At 43.6% G+C, this 20,708-nt stretch overlaps 2 protein-coding genes and 1 long non-coding RNA gene across 3 annotated transcripts in view; 2 read left to right on the top strand and 1 right to left on the bottom strand.

Moving 5' to 3' along the window:
* LOC310900501 overlaps positions 1-9,214 on the top strand; it is a 29,465-nt gene extending 20,251 nt beyond the window's left edge. The window contains exons 3-5 of the long non-coding RNA XR_014585159.1: positions 603-5,722; positions 6,441-6,922; positions 8,104-9,214. This is a non-coding gene — a long non-coding RNA (uncharacterized lncRNA). The remainder of the gene's footprint in view (positions 1-602; positions 5,723-6,440; positions 6,923-8,103) is intronic.
* STYXL2 (serine/threonine/tyrosine interacting like 2) lies at positions 2,125-14,839 on the bottom strand. The gene is made up of 6 exons (XM_083838456.1): positions 13,060-14,839; positions 12,321-12,450; positions 9,862-9,956; positions 9,074-9,305; positions 8,095-8,312; positions 2,125-5,927 (listed from the first exon to the last, which is right to left on the bottom strand). Exons 2-6 carry the CDS (start codon positions 12,431-12,433, stop codon positions 3,100-3,102), a joined length of 3,486 nt encoding a protein of 1,161 aa, XP_083694582.1. The 5' UTR covers positions 12,434-12,450; positions 13,060-14,839; the 3' UTR covers positions 2,125-3,099.
* Positions 14,840-15,092: 253 nt separating this feature from the next.
* GPA33 (glycoprotein A33) overlaps positions 15,093-20,708 on the top strand; it is a 21,181-nt gene continuing 15,565 nt past the window's right edge. The window contains exons 1-2 of the mRNA XM_083838569.1: positions 15,093-15,277; positions 19,725-19,876. Coding sequence (XP_083694695.1) covers positions 15,244-15,277; positions 19,725-19,876 — 186 coding nt within the window. The 5' untranslated portion in view covers positions 15,093-15,243. The remainder of the gene's footprint in view (positions 15,278-19,724; positions 19,877-20,708) is intronic.

The following is a 20,708-nucleotide window of genomic DNA, read 5'->3' as shown; positions in this document are numbered from 1 at the left end:
TAGCCTGCCTTCAACCTCTTCATTTCTGTCTCTCCTGGTTATTGGTCTTATGACTGAATGCTTTAATATTTTCACCATGCAAGGTCTTTATGTCACTGTTTCATGTAATTTATACCTGTGAGCTGGAGCCTTTCCCAACTCGCTTTCAAGCACAGGCCATACACTGAATGGAGTCCAAAATTATCCCCACCCCCTTATTGCTTTGGGGGTTTGGCTTTATTAACAAGGATATAAGCAATAAGAAAATAAAGTTCAGCTGTTTCTAAGGCTTCTCCCTCATGACTGCTCAGCCAGCATCCTAGATGGCTTCTCCCCGGCAAACCATTTTTATCTCCCTTTTAGACAAGTGAACTAATAAGCCACCTACCTCAGTGAGTCAGCAGAACCCACTTAACCCTTTCCCAGAAGGGTCAAAGCTCGCTATCAGGATGGTTTGGCTCAGCCTTGTTATAGAACCATATTCTGCCCTTTGGTCTTGAATAATTTATTTGTGCAGCAGACCTGGATTACTGTTTAAATCAAAATGCTACCCAAACAAAGGCTGTGCTGTGCAGTGCAAAATGAAACCAATTACTACATCATATGATGCTCATCTTTTACAGTGTGAGATGCCCCCTACAGTACCTGCAGAGGACAGACGTTTCTGTTGAGAGCAGCAGCCAGCCTTAGGAAGCGGGAGAGAGATTTTCAGAGGGAACCAGCCTTTGATAAAAAAGTAAATTCACTGCCAGAAGGTATTGCGCACTTTCACTTTGATCTGTCAAAACTTAAGTAACTGCTTACTGTTATGAGAAGACAGAGGACGGATCACGTGCTTACGCTTAAGACCTTTTCTAGACTGAAATTAAAGCAAGCTCCAGTTATGCATAAGCATTAAATTGTTTTGCACAGAACAAATTTACCAGAGGTAAAGAAAAGCAGAAAATGCCTATCCTAGCACATTGCAGAAATTCAATATAAAATCTCAGAATGTGGATCAAAGCCTGAAATGTCACTACTTTAAAGAAAAACCTCACGGAAGTATGCAGAAGTAAGGGATATATTGTATTATATATTATATTGTAGTAGAAGTGCATTATAAGCCTTGCAGCACCCCTGGATGCCTGAAACATTAACAAGACAGTGTTCCTTATGTACTTCAAAAATGTAATCTGAGTTTACTCAAAAAAATCCTGACACGAGTAAAATATGTTCTTTTTCTTATTTTTCTAGCCCTGTTATTGTTCAATCACCTGATTTCGAGACTCCTTTCACCTGACAATAATCAGCTATCATTTGCCTAGTCCTGGCTGTCAGAAAGTCATCTTTATCTTTAGAGAAGCAGGGATAATGTCCAATCAGTGAGTTATAGTTGAGAGAAACGATTCTAAGTTTAGGAAAATTGGTAGCTGCATTTTGTTATCAGTAACCATTATTTAGATAGCATTGCTGATGTGCATGGCATCATATAGAGAAGGATAAAGACCAGACCCTTGCCCTGTGGAGATTACTGTCTATATTACACAATTAAACCAGTGAGAGGTGCTAGCATAATGCTAATAGTGAGCTCTGAGCTTCACAGTGAGGGGGAGAAGAGATGACGAGAAAGCGAAAGACAAAACTACCCGTGAGAGAGCAATGCTGCGCTGTAGCATCATCCCTCCATTGTTGTTTTATATTCAGCTCCGCTGGAGGGTTTTGTTATTTACAAGCACGGTCTGTACAGAAGAGCAAACAAATATCTCCAGAGGAGAAACTGGCTTAGGTGTTTTTAAGAGAGAGGTGGAGGAAGTTGATTGGTGACAAAGAATTGGGTACTTTGATGTGTCAAAGACAGAGAGTCTTGATATGAGCCCCGCAAGTGACGCTGTGGCAGCCCCGGCAGGGCCATCACGTATCACATGCACAAGGCTCTGCAGGGCACGGAAGACCCGAGGCCATTCCTGCAGCCTATTCAGTTAACGTGGAGGCTGCGCTCCCTTCTCTCACTCTGAAAAATGGTCTCTAGCTCACAAACAGCACATTAACTGTCACACGGCAATTAAACCTACCACCTCCTAAAAGCAGGCTTCAAAGTACCACATTCTCTAGGCATACATTTCGTCCTTAGGTAAGTCTTTGCGCAGTGCCTTCAACCAACACTTCAGCTATGCATCATTTTATTATGAGGTCAGTTTGGGTATCTCTCTCTTCTTTTAAGGCAAACGTGTTGAAAATCAAGGCATGACAATCTGACTATAGACATATAAAAGCACAGACTCGGCTAAGCTGCATACATACAACAAACTGAAGCCAGTACTCCAGAAACCCAGCCTAACCCAACACTAGTCCTAGCCCTAACTCTGAATCTTGAACAAGATCAGAACATAATTGTTAGACAGATGGTAGTACTACTTCATTTTTGCTTTGTTGACCCAAAGTTATTAGCAGGAACCAATCATACTGGAGCAAAGATGACTCCATCTAATGAGAACGATGGTACCACAGGAATACATTCATTACTGCACTGAACTTCTGAAAAGAAGGAGGCATTTTCTTTTTTCTAGTATTTCACTTTGCTTCAGCTACTCAGTTAAAGAAAACAGTACATGTATTCCCCAGAACAATCTTATTTCTGTAGACATTCATAAGACTGGTGTAGAAAATGGAGCCTACCTAGCAATATCTTCTCAGCAGTATAAAGTAAAACTGATTAAGAGAGGAACATTCTTCAAGTTCCTAGAAAAAGCTGCTGGCTTCTACTTTTTATGATCAAAAAAATCCTAGAAAAAAAAAATATGTCCATCTGTAACGAGACTAGGAAATTGAAATAATCAAAATGGGATTTGATTGGTCTTTTGAATTGAGATGCTACCATGACTTTACTGCTGAAACATCGTCTGGCTCCTAATGGCTTCTAACATTGTGTTCCTACCTACATTGATCATTTAATACTAGCATCTTCTTTCTGAAAACCACAAACACTTCCAAAACTTGACCTCTTCCCTTTATCGCTTTTGATTAAGAAGAGAACTATCTGCAGGAAATGCCCTACAAACCACAAAGGATTATCAGAAATATAATGATGAGTGATTCTGGGACTCTGGGACTCTGCTTGTGTTCCTCTAATCTGATTCTTGGTCACTCTTCCTTTCTCCGCCGGAGCTTTGCAGTAGTTTCTTCTAGTCGGCTTCTCCAAGCAGCAATAATAGCATCATCATCCATTTCTTCTTCCTCTTCTTTCCGCATGTTTCTCCTGTACTGAGAGAACTGTCTAGATGCAAATCTTTCTTCACTTAGTTCCACTTTTGCCTCTTTCTTTCCATCCTCTTCAGATTTTGAAAAGCTCTGGGTGAACTTTCTCTTAGCTCCAAATTCTGACACGTCTGACCTGGCCTCCTCTTCACACGCCTCCACGTGATGAGATCTGACTCGACTCTGTGTAGATGGTTCAGGGGATTCAGAGTCAAAGGAGGGTTCAGGTGTTTGGCTGAAACCATGCAGCTCTGGGCTCTTTTCTCCAGAACTTGTCTCGCTGACCCTTGACCTTGTGAATGTATACATCTTTTTGTCCTCTTTTGCAGAAGCAGAGGAAAATCTTGACATGGTTCTCAGTGAATCTCCTTTTGACTCATAGGAGGAACAGCTGTCTAGCTCTTCTTTTTGGGATCTTGAGAATCTGTAACTGGATGTTTCAGAATCCATCTCTCTAACTTTGGATGACCTGCTATATTTCTCTCTAGACTTCTCACTTTGATCATGATATGATGATTCTTTCTCTGCTTTCAGGCCACTGAGCCACTTTGTAATATCAGTCTCTAGTTCTGACTTTTGTGCACCTATGTTTGCAGATTGACTGGACAGAGCAAAGATTGTATCATTTCTGTCAAGATCTGCTTGCAAAGGGTGCCTGTGGCTATTTCTTGTACTCTCTGTGTCATCTTCTATTTCATTTTCCTCTCCTTTGGTCACCTTTTTTTTAAACAAAGTGCTGCGTTTATTGTCTCTGACCACCTTTTCAATTTGATAATCTGACATTTTCTCTCTCATTTCCATTTGCATCTCCTTCTCCTTCCTCCTGATCTTCTTCAGGTCAACATCATCGGCAAAGAGGCTGTACAGTGGTTTGCTTGTTTGCACAGTCTTCATGTTTGAACCAGTCCCGTCTGTCCTTGTACTTGCTGAGGAATTGCAAGACAGGACAGACTGAGACTCAGCCCTCTGCATGTCCTGCTGGCGGAGCTGAGAGGCAGCAAGAGATGAGCCACTCTGAGCGCTGAGAAGGGAAACCTTATCATCATCTGTACGCCTGCCAAGGTCTCCTGACATTATGCTGGAGGCCATTGCAGACGATGGACGGGACAGCATCATTATTTCATTTTGCTTTTGAGCAATGGTTTCACTGACCACATTAGCAATCCAGTTCTGAATGCTTGCCATGGATATTGTGCCACCTGGGCCAACTTGGAGATTGGGAAGGGGTGTACTCGGCTGCATTGCCCCGGTGCTGCTCCTGGTCTGGGATAAAGATGAATGATTTGTCTGCATGCTCAGTGTAGAAGCTGAATCCTCAGCACCATTTGCAGAAGGTGCTGAGCTCCAGAAAGCTGACAGTGGGATATTCCCACTCATTGTACTGTCTGTCTCCCAGCTGCACATGGACTGGCTTTCTTCTAAGATTTTCTTTGAACGTTCAAGTAGCTCTATACGCCTCTGCTTCTTTTTAGCTGAAGCAGAATCTTCACTTTTGGCAAACTCCACAAATTCCTCCTTGCTTTCACTGCCCACCTTCTTCTGCCGCTTCATTTTCCAAGCTTGGTAAGCACTCAGGTTAATATCTGACAAACTCTTTCCTTCAGTCTCCTCTCCATCTGCCTGTCTGCCATCTTCAGCTGGAGATGGTGCAGAAGATGAGGATGATTCTAAATCCTTCTTGTGAAAGCCAAACTGGATCCTCTTGACTTTCCACCTTTCTAGAGGAGTCAACTTGTCTTTGTTCTTTTGGCAGAAATTATAAAAGGAACTACTGTCTGAAAACACACTTTCCTCATCCACATCCCTCTCCTCCCTTCCTGTTTCTGAGGATCGCCTCTCCCCAGTATTTTTATTCTTAGAATGATACCTTTGAGCAGCTTCCTTCTCAATCTCCAGGAGCCTCTGGTTCCACATGTCCCAGGTGCTCTCGGAAGACACAGAGTCTGTGCGGCTCCTCCTCATCCTGCTAAAGCTACTGGCTTCCAGCTGTTGTTTTAGGGTTCGGATCTCAAAACTGCTCACACTCTCAACATCACTAAATTCACCCGATGGGGAAGGTCTTCCTCCCATTCTGGAATCTCCATCCTCCTCCCTGGGTGGACCCCCCATTTGGTATTTCTCATTTCTGCACTGCCAGTCGTGGATTCTCTGTTCTACATCCTCCTCAGATTGTTCCCCTTCCTGAGCCAGAAACACTGGAGATGTTCTTCTTCCATGGTTAATTGTTGATTCCTTTACAGACAGGCCTTCTTTCTTCCTCCATTCCTCATACAACTGTTCCTCTTCCTCCTCACTGATGAAGGTGGAGTGTTTCGAAGCCCAGCTGGTTTTTCCCACTGATGAAGAGCTCCTAAGACTACCTAGCATGCTGCTGGTGTCCTCTTCTTCTACTGTGATGGAGTGGGCTTTGGCTCCTATGACACTTTCTGAGTCCCCAACTCCAGACAGCCGGGAAGACGTCCCTGCGTGGGCAACAGGACTTTGACTAGGAGTGACATCTTCATCTCCGGTATGATCCAACTCTCGTTCTTCCAACAACTGCTCATTGAGCTCCCTTAGCTGTTTGAGAAAGCCATCGTTCGGGTAAATGGCACGCTTCTTTCTCAGAGTCATCAGAGCTTCCAGAATGGTCATATGGTGGTAGATCATCAGGTAAGCAGCCACCAGCACAGCTGAGCGACTGATTCCCATTTCACTGCTGACAAGGATTTTTCCTACAGACATTGAATATAGAATTAATTAACTATTTCCAGTAATAGAGAGAGCTTGTTCTGTTATGCAGCACAAACACATTCTCTGAATACTGTTAAAAATGAGACAGATTATATGTTTTGTTGATTGAAACCAATAGTAAGTATTTATTGTTAGTTTTATCTCAGTAGAAATCTGCATACATGTGAACAAAAAATATTAGTCTCAAAAGAAGGCATGCAGATTTTAAAACAAGCTAAACAATATTCATATTTTCACCTATACACTTCCCCAAATAATCTAAATCTTATAACGGGTATTAGAAAGACAAGCAATGCAGAACTCTTGACTTCCTGGCTGACTTGGGGCAAGACATTTAAGCTTTCCATGCTTTAGTTTCTCTATATGTGAAAAAGGAGATATTAGCACTAGCCTCCAGGAAGGTACTGGGAGGATAAGCAAATAAGTTAGTATCTATAAGGCACATTATAGGACTTAAATACAATTTTATATTAAATTAATCATATTTTTTCCAGAGCCCTGATCTGCTGTTTGGAAGGTACACTCAGACAGTTACATGTAGACTGGCTGGAGGCCAGAACATATCTTGGAATAGGATGACCAAACAACTAGCAGAAGAGCTGATTTTGACTCTGACAAAGCGATACAGATGCTCCGTATTTTTGGGACCCACTGTTCTGTAAACAGTGACTGCAAGAGCTAGAATCAAAGCTGAGGATCTGCTGTATTTCATGGCCATTTACACAGAAATCATCTCTTGTGGAAAACTAAGCTTCGGCACAAAAGAATTGTCTTTTAAAGTTAGTTTTACAGCGAACTGAAGTTAAAGAAAAGCTTGTAAATATGAAGAGAGCATAAATGAGGCTTTGCTAGACTGCAGATAACTGAAATTACTGTTCCCAGATGTGTGATAAACACCAATTTATCAACGTGCTGTTTGCACAGAAGCTTAATGAAGCCAGTTTAAACACCACTTCCTGACTGATGATGTGTTACCGTAAGTATTTACTTAATGTACCTATTCCGACAATCCCAACATCTTTTGTACCTTTCTTCATACCAAAAGCCCTAGATGCCTCCCCAGTGTTTTAACAGCCGGTAAAGCCTATCTAACAGCTCACCAAAAGGGGGAGATCTCATTCTTCTGCTTTCTTTCTACACTTTTCTTTCACCCTGCACCCTCCCCTGTGTTGTCTCTGGTACTCACTGGGCCCTTTGATGATCCGGTTAAGCTCACTAGCCCAGTAGAAACTCTCTGTTCCCTGCTGGGCAGTTGGTTTTGCTGCATTAGTGAGTTGAATGGTTGATGAATGTCAGCAGTGGCACAAAGTAAGCATCAGTAATATGCCCAGAGAAGAAATGGGAGTTATGAGTAAGAACACAGAAGAGTAGAGCGTCCCTCCCCTTGTTGGTAGTGGTGAGCTATAAAAATTGGCTCAACTTGTCTTACGCATCTCCATCCTAATTTAACTAACAAAACTTCTCATTTTTTTTTCTTGCCACTTCTACTAGGAGAGAACCTGTTGTTCTCTACAGAAATTAAATGCATTTAATACATATAAAAAAATCAACAGTAGTATCACCGATTCTGGTGTTCATTCTCATATTCGGTTTAATAAAGATTTTTCTAATTGTCTGCTGAAGATGCTACAAAATGACCAGTCTACACTGGAGGCCCACAGAAGTATTTGCCACGGAACTGGAGTCCAGCAAATTATAAAACAGCCTGGGTGCAGACACCCAGGGGTTCAACCCAGTTTTTTTGGATTGTTCTAGTAAGCCAGCCTGTTCTTTTTGTAGGAAGCATCCTTGCAAAATTGAGACTCACAGCGTACAGTAATATAACAACTTGGAGCAGTGCTTCATCTCATTGCAATAGCAGGGTGATTTCAAAGCAGCTGAGGCAAGTGGCTTGCACCCAGTTTGATTCCAAAGAAAAGGGGCTTGCAGCAGGGATTGCCAAGCTGCCTCCTCTCACTAGTCTGCCCCCTTTCTGTTTTGTATGAGGCATGGCAGAAATGGGCAAGAAGCGTTCACCGTAACTGTATGCAAAGAACAATCAATCTGCCCTCTACCCAATTACAGATGTGGCATCAGCTGTTTATCTGAGTAATACTTCCACACATTAATTCCCAAGCACTCTGAACCAGTTTAATCTTTTTCTCTTACCCCTGTAAGTCAGCAGTGCTTCATCCAGGAACTCTGCAGCTGGACGGAAGTGTTTGGAGATATCCATATCCGGAAAATCATCCACTTCAATGCCCATGTATTGGATATTCAGACCGTTGTAGAAGCCTGGTCCTGTGTATACACCTGTACCATGAGCTGCATTCAAGACATGTGTGATCCCCAGTCTCTTCAAACGGCTTTTGTTCACTGCGACACTTCTTCAGAAAAGAAAAAAAAAATTGTTAGATATCAGCGCACCTATTTCAGGCGGGAAAGAAGCTGTCTGCTACAAGTGCTTCCCAATTCCCAATCTGCGTCACTCATCTAATACGCGGCTCCTCTCAGACCTTAAGGTCCTTTGAGAGTTCTGCAGATATTTCTCTCCAATACTCACCAGGAAAAGAAAATGAAAAACCTGCTCTCACCAGTATCGCACTAACTCACAGCATGCGCAGTTTCAACTCCAGCTTGATTTTAAAATTATCCTGCCATCTTAGGTTCAGGTTGTTTACTTATTTCTCCATTTTTATTGATGTTTTAAACTATATCCCCATCTAATTCTGTGCTGGTCACTTGCACAAGTATCTCAGCCAGCTGAGCCATGGTACAGGATACCTAGCCATTTCCACTCAGTATTTGCTATGGAATTTCTTTTTTAACTCTCTTTTACATAAGAAGGACTTTAGTCTCAATTTCAGGGCCAAATTCCAATCAGAAGAATTTAATTTGGGCTCATTTCCCTTTTGCTTTCCTAAATTGTCTGAAGCATCGAACTAGCATAGGAAAGCTGCTGAATTGTATTCTACAAGTATTTACTTTCCAGCACTCAGATCTTTGTGAGCATATTTTTAAAAACATTTTGGGGCTGTCTGGGGATGAAAGGTATTGGATGCATCTAATATATGTTACGCCTTCAGTGGTTCCATCTGACCCTTCACTGGGAATCTCATGCAACAGGATGACAAAAACTGATGCTCACTTTTCTGCTATGAAGACATTAGGCCAAACTTCATCCACAGCGTCTCTGGGGGTCTCCAGCCTGTCCTTCACAAGTGCCCTCTGCAAGTCCATCACACATGGTGTGTTAAACAAGCTGGTGTCATCAATCTTTTCCTTAACTCGGTTGTACAGGTCTTCCACCATCAACTGCTGTGCAGACTCTAACATCCTGGGACACACTGCATCTACCTTGATGTCCTTTGTCTTCAGTTCTGGAATAAATTGACAATGTAACTAAAACCATGTAAAAACAAAGCAAATGTATGACCTGACATTCTTTGTTTCCAGAACAACCCTTGGAGATTTCTTTTTTTTCCCAATGACATTACACCGTCCTGTCTGCAATGTATGCATGTGCATGCTTATCCAATAGCCTCAAGATAGCTAGTTATGGGAAGAGCATAGTTCACTCTCCTCTCAGTCCAAAGACCCACACTGGCCAAAGACCTGGGAGTTAAGTGCACGCTCATTCTAGCCCCAAAAGAAGGGAAGCGGACAGCTTGTTGCAGCAAGCAACTAGCATTTAAATTGTATTCACCACCATAGTACACGATTCTGCCACAGATTCAGTGCACAACGTCAAAGGAAATTACCAAACCTTTCTGTATATTGCCGTTTCTTTGTGGTTTTCACCTCTGCCTCAAGCATGATTTTGCTCATAAAGGCGTTATTTTTTTGTCATTTTGAGGTCTCTGGATGAAAAAGGCAAAACAACTTCAACTCAAGTCTCTATTACTTACTTCTTTCTTTCACACTTCCTCCTCTTACCTTCATTGATTATTTGTTTGGCAGCCACAGCAGATGACAGATGGATAGGATCCATGAAGATGCTCTCTGTATCAGTGTCCGATATTATTGAATACCTGCCAACCGACCACACTTCCTATTAGGTAAATGCCCTCCACTGGGATCCCATCTCTATGACTTTAGTCCTTTTACCCATTCCAGAGGAGAGCAAGAGGGAACTGGAGCAGAGAGTATCCACTGATGATAGAAGGGGAGCCCCAGCTTTTCTCCCAGCCCTCACACTGCTCTCTAGAGGGGTGCTATAGGCTTTAAATATGCCCTGTCATCCAGTGTTTGCAGGATGTAGAGACAGGTCTCAGGTGAGAGGAGCTGCAGTGGGCAGAGGGTGCAAGTGAATAGGCTGGTGGAGAAGGTTTTGGGTAGAGAGGATCAATGTCTGGTTTCGAGACGGAGAGGGATGGATCATAGGGAATAATCTCACAGGTAGCTCCCACCTTGACAGCCAGATATAAACATTGTCCTAACTAGAATTTATTAAGCAATTCAAAACTAATTATGATATGAAAATGGCATTTTTTCTGTTATCTAACTGTCTGCAAGCACCCTTTGAGTTATCATGAACTGCAGTACAAGCAGTCTGATTGAAATCTGTGAATCTCTACCTGAGTTACTTAGTACACTGGTTACTTCACAGCATGAATCTGTGCTAAGTCTCTCCAGTCACACAGTGTTGCCTAACTGCAGGTCAAAAACAACTATGAAACCCACAAATACCTTTGAGGATATTTTTTTTGGCACACAGAGTGATTTACACAACTTTTTGTTAAGGAAAAAATGGGCCACAGTCTTGAAAACACCTATGTTCCCATCTGGGTCCACCTATACAGCCCAAGCAAACCTTCTGCTCTTATTTAGACCATCTTAACAAAATATTTTGCCCAGCTTTTTCCCTGATGTACACCCTCTACATTTTCTTTCACAAAGATTATATTGTTCGTTAGTACAAGGTTGCTGCCCTAAGAGAAGCTATCTGGAAACGCAGCCTTTCAGTACTTGCAATGCACTGTTTGCATTTAATTAATGCAGGAGAGGGAGGATGATTAATGTGCAATCAGGATGCAGCAAGACAGCTAAACTGCTTTCATTCTGCATACTCAAAATGGAAGACAGCGGCACTGGAAACCGCTCAGTGGGCTCATCCATGTTGGCTCGTTGGGTTCCAGCACTTGTCAACCGTGACTGAAAGTAGTCCTTTCCTACCTCTTCTAGGCAGTTTATGAGATGAGCAAGGGGAGTCTCGTCTACAGGAGCTGAGACAAATTTGCAGCGCTCATTTTCATTTACTATAAAGGGTTCTTCAAAGCTCAATAAAAAGATAACAGTCAGCGATAATCTGCCACCACAGCCACAGATTTTACCAGTAGCTGCCTGAAGCATCCATGGGGCTGCAAAACAGCTGGATGCTTCAATGGTTTCACTTTGGAGAAGACCTTGGCATTTTCATCACTGTATTTGGTACTAACAGCAAGGAAAAAAAAGGGGGGAGAAAGGGAAGGGAAGGGAAGGGAAGGGAAGGGAAGGGAAGGGAAGGGAAGGGAAGGGAAGGGAAGGGAAGGGAAGGGAAGGGAAGGGAAGGGAAGGGAAGGGAAGGGAAGGGAAGGGAAGGGAAGGGAAGGGAAGGGAAGGGAAGGGAAGGGAAGGGAAGGGAAGGGAAGGGAAGGGAAGGGAAGGGAAGGGAAGGGAAGGGAAGGGAAGGGAAGGGAAGGGAAGGGAAGGGAAGGGAAGGGAAGGGAAGGGAAGGGAAGGGAAGGGAAGGGAAGGGAAGGGAAGGGAAGGGAGAGCAATAAATCGAAGAGGTGCTTCTGCTCATTTTGAGTGACTGGTCAGCAGGAGGAGAGTGATTTATGAGGATCAACAACTAATTTTACTTTATGTGAGCTCAGTGAACTTCCTAAACAATTTTTAATATGTGTAGTTAAATGAAATAAGGATTTTGTCTTCATTTTCCTGCAGTGTCCCACAGTTACTAATAGGAAATATTTTGCAGCCTCCTGCTTGGTGAGGCCACTGAGGTGAGTTCTTTTCAAACAGATCCCTATTCCCTGCCTTCAGCTAAAGCATCTCAATTTGTACAGAAAGCCCTACAGAGCATTTTGCTTTAGGAAAGGGGTACAAAGGGATGATTTCTTTCCTCATATTAGAAGAAAACGCATCTAATCATGCTTGTTTTGCTTGCAGCAACTCTATTCCTGCTCATGCGGTGACAGCCTCCCGTTCAGTGCCCAAAGCCTGTAGCTAAAGATGGCTCTGAACCAAAGACAGATCCCAAGACCCTCAGACTTTCTGGGGCAGGGAAGGCCCAACATGGACATAAAACACCCACAGGTCCTTACAACGGGCAGAAAGACAGACTACATGCTTGACCCGAGTGCCTCTGTGGGGAGCAGAAAGGCAGGCAACCCGCCACCACACACACTCACCGGCTGGGCGAGGGGCTGCGGAGATAGTGGGCCTGCACTGCCTTCACGTCCGGGCCCTCCTCCTCCTCATCGGGCACCACCTGCTCGCTGTCCGAGTCTCCACCGCTGGCCATGGCAGCTGAGGGAAGATCTGCTGGAAGGGGTCACAACGAAATGTGGCACCGTTACGGGCGGCACGAGGCTGGCGGCATCCCCTGGCCACAGGGGCGAGCAGGGGTGGCTCACGGCTCTTTCCGAGCAAGGAGACGGTATGAGAAGCCCTTTCCACGAGATGACCATAATGACTTCTCTGCCAGGGCGCCTGCTGATCCCATGTCCTCATGCGGCTCCCTGGCTGGTGCCCAGCGAGTGCCGGAGCCCTTCTTGCCCGTGACTAAGCACGCAGGGAGGCCGGGAGGGAAGGGGTGGCGGGGCAGAAACTCTATCCCCCCTGTGCACGGTCTCTGGACAGAGCTGTACACTGCCAGACCGGGACCGCAAAGTGTGTCGGGGGAAAGAAACATGAGACCTCACCTCCCCAGCACGAAACACTCCTCAAGCTCCAGGCCAACGCCACGGCTTCGGCCAGCTTTAACCCTCAGGACTTTGTCCTTGTAGCTAGGAGGCTGCCATGTCCACCCGGGGCCCATTGCTTGGCCGGGGGCATGAAAATGGAGCCACTGCCACCCCCCTGGGTGTGAGCAGCTGCTGCTCACAGGGCAGCAAGCGGGGAGGCTGGGAGTGAGGAAATGGCACTTACCGTCTGTGCCTGGATGAAGGGACAGGTCCTGGTTAGGGGCACGGCGAAGGAGCCCAGAGAGTAGGGCAGGGAACCTGGCAGGGAATAGTACGAGGGAGAGAGAAACCAGCTGCCCCCTCTCTCTCTGTGGCTTCTTCAATAAGGGGCAGGACAACTGTCGGCACCAAACCTTTATCAGCTCTCTAAATATAGCCTTGTCCCAGCACTGGCTGCTGGACTGCACGGAGAAAGAATTCAGTGCCTCACAGACAGCAGCTGGTCAAGTGTTTAACTCCTTCCCTGCTGTGGGACGGGTCCCCCCACGTTTCCTCCTTACAGGAGGCACACAGAGAAAGAGCACGGAGCCAGTGAGGCCAGGTCTCTGCCTTCAGGGAGCCTCCACGCAACTGGGACCTTGCCGAGCACAACCTGAGAGGCTGGTACGACCTCTGATGTCCTTGGGAAACGCAGTGCAGGGTGAACCACTCCAGGCTCACTGGAAGCAAGTGGAATTTCCATTTTGGAAGGGCAAGGACTTGGGTACACTGCATCTTCCCTTGATGCCGATTCAAGAAGAAACCTCCCCTTCCAACTCGTTGACTCCCCAGCAAAGCTTGTGGGCCAGGCTCAGCTGGGGCAGAACATGATGAAAGCTGAAGTGTTATTTACTTGTACTGGTGGCTCCAGTTCTGAGTCATGCAGTGACATCCCAGTGTTGATTCATTTTGCAAACAAACAAGCAAAGAAGAAAGGATGTAGAAAAAGACACGGATCTACCTCAAACCACAGATGCCTCTGCTGCTGCATCATGTGCCTCTCCTCCTTGCTTCTTACTTGAGTGGTGCATCCCTACATGGGGATGGGGCCACATCTGCAGGGATGCCACATCATGACAGGGAAAAGCCATGAAACAGGAACTCAGGTCTTTGTGTACTCATAGCCCAGACTTGTCTTTAAACAGTTACTGGGGCGGGCAAGCAAGAACAAGAAAAAGTGATAGATTGAATCTTCCATGTCACACCAAGGGGAAAATGGATTTCGGATTACAGGTTTGAACAGATCCTCATAGTTTCATGTACCAAAAGAGGATGAACTGTATTGATCCTACAGCTGTCTTCTCTGGGCAATGCAATTGTTAGCCACTTCTCAAAAGCAGTATCACATGTGTTCTTGTTAATTATTGCTAAATGAGGCAGGAAGTGATCTGAACACGTTTGCTTATGGACTTCCATATTATTGGAGAACAGAGCTTTTAAAGGACCTAAATGTTGCAGGAGCACATACCCCATTGACACCCAATAAAAAGTGGTGCTTTTAAGTCACTGAATTACTTCTGAAAATCCTGTTCATGATTCGTTAGGATACAACTGCAACAGGGGATTATGGCCAGACCCGAAAATCCACCACAACTATTCCCATGTAGACATGCAGATAGGACCTGCCTAAGTTACAGACTTGTGGAGAACACACAAACAACATGCAGCCTGGAAGCTGTTCCTTACTATTTGCTACAAGTTGTTGGTTTATGGGATTACGGTGGCCATGCAGAAAAGAGACAAGGATACTAGAAATCTTTGCTAATGAGTGTATGTACATGCAAACATAGCAAAAAGTAACAAGCTGTAAGAGGTTTGGCATCTATCATTGGAGATTAATACACCCATTCGTAGATGCACTCAAACTGAACATGGCCGGGTGCTGCCCTCTTAGGTGGGAGAGATGGGGTCTTGATGGTTCTTCCTCTGTCTTCTTAAACAAGAGCTAGTGTTAGCATTATGCTACCTATGCATAATTATTTAAGCTGAACAAGGCTTATTGTCCCCCATGTCAAAACATGCATGACTTCAGTTGTGTTGTACACTCCCAATAATCGCACCCTTTGGGTTGCCTCCTCTCTCGCTTTATGCATCTACGTGATAGGAGAGGCTCATAAAGGCAGTTTAATTGAGGAAAGACATTCGCAAGAGGGGAAGGGGCAGAGAGCAGCAACAGATGTCAAAGCCTACTGGCAATCTGCCTTGTCAGTCTGGCCAGGAGGAGTGGCGTAGTAGAATAGCACTTTACAAGAGACAGAGGAAGCAAACCTATGATGCCACTGTGAAGGAGCCTTCAGCTAAAGCCAACTGCTTCTCTAGCCACCTGCAAGTTAGAAGGAAGAGCACCTTGAGGTGAAACAAAGGGGAAAGGAGGACGAGGAGGAGAGCAATGAAAGGGCTTCAGCTGTTTGTTTTCAGTGCAGGTGAGTACTAATTTGGTTATGTCTGCAAGGGTTGGGTAAAAGGAAACAGCACCACAAAGTCTGAGCAGCGTTGGGGACTGGGCTTTGTTTAGTAAAAGTTTCTGCATGTTTATGATTAGGCGGGTCTATTTACTTTCTCTATACTGAATGTCCAGACTCACAGGCATCTCTTAAAGCTGCAAGATAATTCCAGGAACACGAAAAGAATGCTGTTCTTCAGGAGGCTGGAAAACATGTTTTTGAAACCAATTTTAATTGCTTCAGTTAAGTACAGCATTTCTTTCTGAAGAAGGCACTTCCTCAACCGGAAGTGGAAAAGGCCTTGGGTTTTATTTTTTTTCTATGTAAATCTGCATGTAATATATGCCTCCATAAGTTTAAATCCTACTGTTTATATATACTCTGATATGACTTGTGATCTCTATATATTATACATGTCAAGGGGATTCATGACAACCCCTACCTATGCATGTAAATCAGTCAGCTCGCCCTTGGCCTTCATCAGACTTGCTCTTTCTCATCCTGCCTTGCAGAACCTGCGCTCTAAGTTCCACTGCTTTTGACCTGTTGTCTTCTCATACAAATGCTTATACACCATCTTTCAGACTTAAAAAAAAGCTACTCACATGAAAATCAAAAATCCTGAAAACCATGCTTCAACAAATAAACCCACAAGAAAGAAATTCATGAGGTTTAACGTAATTAGAAAAGGTGGCTGTGTTCCATATATAACAAACATGACGAGTAATAATTTGGCGATCAATATGTAAATTGCATAACACCATTGGTATTCATTCTCCTTTTTAATTATTCTCATCTTTCATGCTATCTAAACTACAGATGGTAAACTTTTTGGTGCAAAAATATGTATGTTGTGTGAGGCTCTTCTTGCCTGTTTGGGCAGGACTCAAACGATAATTTACTGTTAAAATACTGGCCTGTGAAAATTTTTTGGAGAAGGTATAGTAGATTCTTGCAGTGGAACAGAGCAGAGAAACTACACAGCACTTTGCAGTGCAGTGTTGGGATGCAAGAGCTGCCTTGAATGACCTATGTCAAGCTCTCAGTGCAGGCTGACTTCTGCTGAACTTCTCACTGCGATTGTGTGAATAACTGATACTGTGTCCTTCTTGCTGGATGAAAAATCCCAAACGGTCATTTTGAATCAAACAAAATACTTAATTTTACTGCAAATTTCACATTTAAGAGGTTTCTACTCTCCCACTTTGGAGTTAAATTCCAGCTAAGTTTCTCAGTGGAAATCAAAATTCAGAGCATTTCCTCTTAAAAGTGAATTAACACATTTCAGTTTTTCCTAAGTTCCTCACTAGTCTAATCAATCAAGGCAACTCAGTGATAACAAGTTTGTTTGGTTAGAACCTCAATTTTTTCAGCAAACAAAATATCCCTTTAATTGTTTTCAGCTCTACTGATTGCTCTTCAGTATATTTTTATACTATGTATTAATATTTATTCAACAACAAATGTGAAAGTAAACATGTTGCTTTGATTGTCTTCTTCCTTTGCACTAATACTAATGTTTTAAGTTGAGCAGAGGGAAATAACATTTTAAAGAATTGAGAAGTTTTATAAACATACTAATAAATAACAGTAAAAAGTAATTCATCTTAAATCTAGACGATGCCATTCATCTAACAATATATTGGTTATTGGTCCCCTCTCCTTTCCTGAAGTTCTTTCAGAATTGACCATCGTGTTCCTTCAGCTGTATTCTGAATAGATTCTGTTTTAGCTCAGGAAAAAAAAAATCAAACTTTGATAAATAAACCCCAATTTTTAGATACGCTAACTATAACTAGCTGGCTGTTGGTGACTTTGTGAAGGAATAAAATGTGGTGAGAAGGGGTATGGAGAGAAATCAGTGCGAGTAAATGGCACTCCAGAATGAAACCGTGAAGCTTCCTTGAGAGCCAAAAGGAGATGTAACAAAGGCAACATGGGAGCAAGAAAGAGATGTAATGGATGAAAAATGGGAGAGCATCAGAAGATGTCAGGCACGAGGATGACAGCAACACACAAATAAGTCATCTTGCTTGTTACCAGCTGCTTCTCTAGTACATCGATGTTCCCTGACTCTGCACTGAAGATGTTTGGGGATAAAAACAAACAAAACCAACCAAATCTAATTTATTGTAGGATTTCCGTCATCCAACTTGACAAAGGCAAAGCACTTCTGACTGAAGCCTTAGGGCTGGGCAGTTTCTTCTCTGCCTCAGGGCTGAGTTAATGACCTGTCAGTGAACCCTAGCCTACTGGAGTCAGGTAGTGACAAAAGGATCAGAAAATTGGTTTTGCTCCATCTCATAGTACAGGCTATGATACTTTCCATCTAAATGCAGGAAAACATCTCTATCCAGTCGCGACAGGCGACAAGATGACTTTTATGCAGAGGTCTCTCATGCAGAGGGAATCACTAGAAACAGTCAGAAAAAGCCCTGGGGCTATGGAAACATGGCCCTTGTACTGGCTGCTCCAGAGCAGAGGAGAACCTGGGAGTGGCGGCAATAAAGGAACATTAGAAATACTTTGCCCTGTTAGTTCTCCTCTATAGCTGTCAACAACTATAGATGAATCAGTCCCTGAGAGAGCAGAAACCACTTCTGCCATGTCACAGAGGAAGAAACTAAAATGAACATTTAATAATTAACTGCATGAACCCACAGAACAACTCAATTAGAGAGCTGAGAACACAAAAAAGGTGACAACTTCAGCTAGAGGTATCCTGGTCGAGTGGCCAGATCTTTTCTTACCAGAGCACCACTGAGTTTGGCTGCTGTGGTAATTCCCCTCCACCCTGCCTCAGGAGAGGGAAGGTGCAGCAGTGCTGAGAGGATAGGCCACTTCTAAGAGGGGCCTTGAAGGGCCATTTGCCATGGGGAACAGACTGGATCCAGGTAGCTGTCACAGAAGCTCTTGCCCTTCCAAGGGGGAGCAGGTCCCAGTGCCATCTGTCCTATGTTGCTCTAGAACAGTGATAACAAAATCTTTGGGGTGCTTACACTGTTATTTTTTAATGGACACTATAGTTCACTGCTGCTGTATTCAAGGATCTGTAGTGCTGAATTTGCTGATGGCTTGCTGCTGTTGACCTAAGGCATGTCTGTGATCACTTCTTGTAAAAAAGCACGTGTTTACAATCCATGGACAACTAAAAGTGGAATCCAGACGTCCTTTGTTCTCTCCCTCACACACGTTTCCTCATGGATCTAATCTGGACGGAGACACGGCTGAGTAGACCCAAGGCTTGCTGGTGACTTTTCAGTCACATCCTCTCTGGGGAACACTGACTCAGCCTGGTTCTTCCAGAAGTGAACCATCATCACCACAGCATGCCCCTCTCAGGGGAGCATATGTCTCTGCCCTCCTCCACGTTCCTCCCTACTGGACCTTGCTCCTCCTTGTCATGGGAGTGCCTCTGAGTAGTGTTCCCTTTCCGTCGTCCCCCCTCTCTAACTAGTTTCAGGCTTAGAGTTTTCAGATGATTCATTTTAGTGCCCCACAAAAAAAAAAAAAAAGCAAACTGTGAGGACAAAGCAGGTGTTTTTAAACATACGTTCCCACAGACATGAAGGTCATCTAGGCCAGGGCAGAGGAAAACCTCTGGCGAAGTTCTGAGAATAGCTAAGAGCTGACACTACGCAACACGCAGGTATGATGAATTAAGCATCAAGGCAAAAGGAATACAGCATTCAAGAAACACCTAGACTGTGCCCTGCATGCTTCACCAGGGCCCAGAGGGATTTCTGTTCTACGCAACTCTGCTATTCCTGTACTCCACAGGCAGGAGCTATGGTTTTTGGAGAAAGGTGGCTATCACCCTACTCATTTTTAAACACAAATAACTAATCTTCCTTTTTTTTTTTCTCCTTTTTTTTTTTTTTCTTTCAAGTTCTCTTTGCTTTCTTGGGTTTTGCTTTGTTTTGTTTCAGGGCATTTCATGAACGTGTTCTGGTTCTTTAGCACAAAATGTCACTTCTCTATGGACTTGGTTTGGTGGAAGTCATTTGACAGTTTTCCTGCTCCCTGAAGTTTGACAGTATCAATTTGTTAGTTTAGCCTGAATCCTTAAGAGTGCTGATGCACTTGTATTATCTGTTTATCTGTTTCCCTCTGTACATTTAGGACCTGTCAAACCATGTCAGTCACGCTGAAAGTTGGCTCATAAAAAATTACATCTTTATAACTCCACAGGTAAAGAAGAGGGAAGTGAGAAAAAGAAAGCAGAGTTTAGCTCTTAGCCATCCTGTGAGGCAGCTTCCTATAGTCAATCAGCCTCAGCATATGTTGCCTCCTGCTCAGTGGGGAATGTCATGGGTGTCAGAGGGGAGGTTGTGGGTTACTGTGGCGTGTAAGAAAGCCGAAGAGACAAAACATGAAAATCGGATGCCATTAATTTTGCTGACTAAAGTATGTATTCTCTTCCTAGTTCTGGTGGCTGCTCATACCCTTACTGTGGAAACACCTGCCAAGGAACTACAGGTGGCAAGAGGGAGCAATGCTACTCTCCGCTGTCAGTTTAATACTGATGCTGCCGTCACCTCAGGAGATTTTGTTGTCTGGAGGAAAATCAATAGTGTGGTAAATCAAGTTGTATAAAGAAACATATGATAGAGCATCTAATAAGGGGGTGGGAGAAGAGATGGAAACAGGACTGTGGGAATGTGTGTTGGAAGAAAAGGATTCCTTCAAGACTTTTTAATCTCAGCACTATGCAATTAGAAACTCTGAATCTTGATTCAATTTAATACAAATCTATTGTGTGATATTAGGCAAACCCATACCTTTCTTTTCCCTCTCTCTTTGTTTTGCAACTGTATATGGAGGATACATCACTGTATATACCTTGGGTTTACATCTATTAACATAGATGAAATGCTCAGATGCTACAGAGAAAGCTATGTATATTTTTGCATGTGTAGTATACATACATATATATCTTTGATATTGTATAAATATTTTTATTGATAATAGTACATGGAGAGATCCTTGATCTTTTACTTTCACAGGGAGTATTTGAAGATAAAAACACCTCTAAAGTTCTCCTCAGCTTCTTGGGAATTAGTGAGAGGAGAAGCAGCACTTGGAGCTCTCCTTGCAGTAACTGCTAAGGGTTTCTTCACCAAAGATCCTTGCTGGAAGAAAGCAAGGGAGTATATGTAATCGTAGGGGAATTTGATTGACATATGGATGTCAGAAAAGTCTCATGGTGTCCTGTCATGGAGAGGAAAGTAAATATGACCCAGCAAAAGAAATCAGTTGTTTCTGACCGGATAAGGTAGAAGGCGATTCCAGACAGGAAGCTCGACTCGTTTGAACTTCTAAGGTTCTCTTGGCCTGGGGCAGTTTTAAGGCGCTCTTTTCCAAGTTGTTCTTATCTTAAGAGCAGGCTAATCCATGGAGTTAGGCTGTA

Source organism: Anser anser, assembly GCF_964211835.1.
Source record: "Anser anser genome assembly, chromosome: 1".
Taxonomy (NCBI): domain Eukaryota; kingdom Metazoa; phylum Chordata; class Aves; order Anseriformes; family Anatidae; genus Anser; species Anser anser.
Note: the sequence above shows the minus strand (reverse complement) of the source record. Positions and strands in the feature narration are given on the sequence as shown.

Excerpts from the sequence above, each read along its gene's own strand:
- STYXL2 (XM_083838456.1), bottom strand. The coding sequence starts at position 12,433 with ATGGCCAGCGGTGGAGACTCGGACAGCGAGCAGGTGGTGCCCGATGAG. Across the intron at positions 8,313-9,073 it reads AATGTCTTCATAGCAGAAAA|AAGTGTCGCAGTGAACAAAA; the intron begins GTGAGCATCAGT and ends TCTTTTCTGAAG. Across the intron at positions 5,928-8,094 it reads AGCACTGCTGACTTACAGGG|GAAAAATCCTTGTCAGCAGT; the intron begins GTAAGAGAAAAA and ends CAATGTCTGTAG.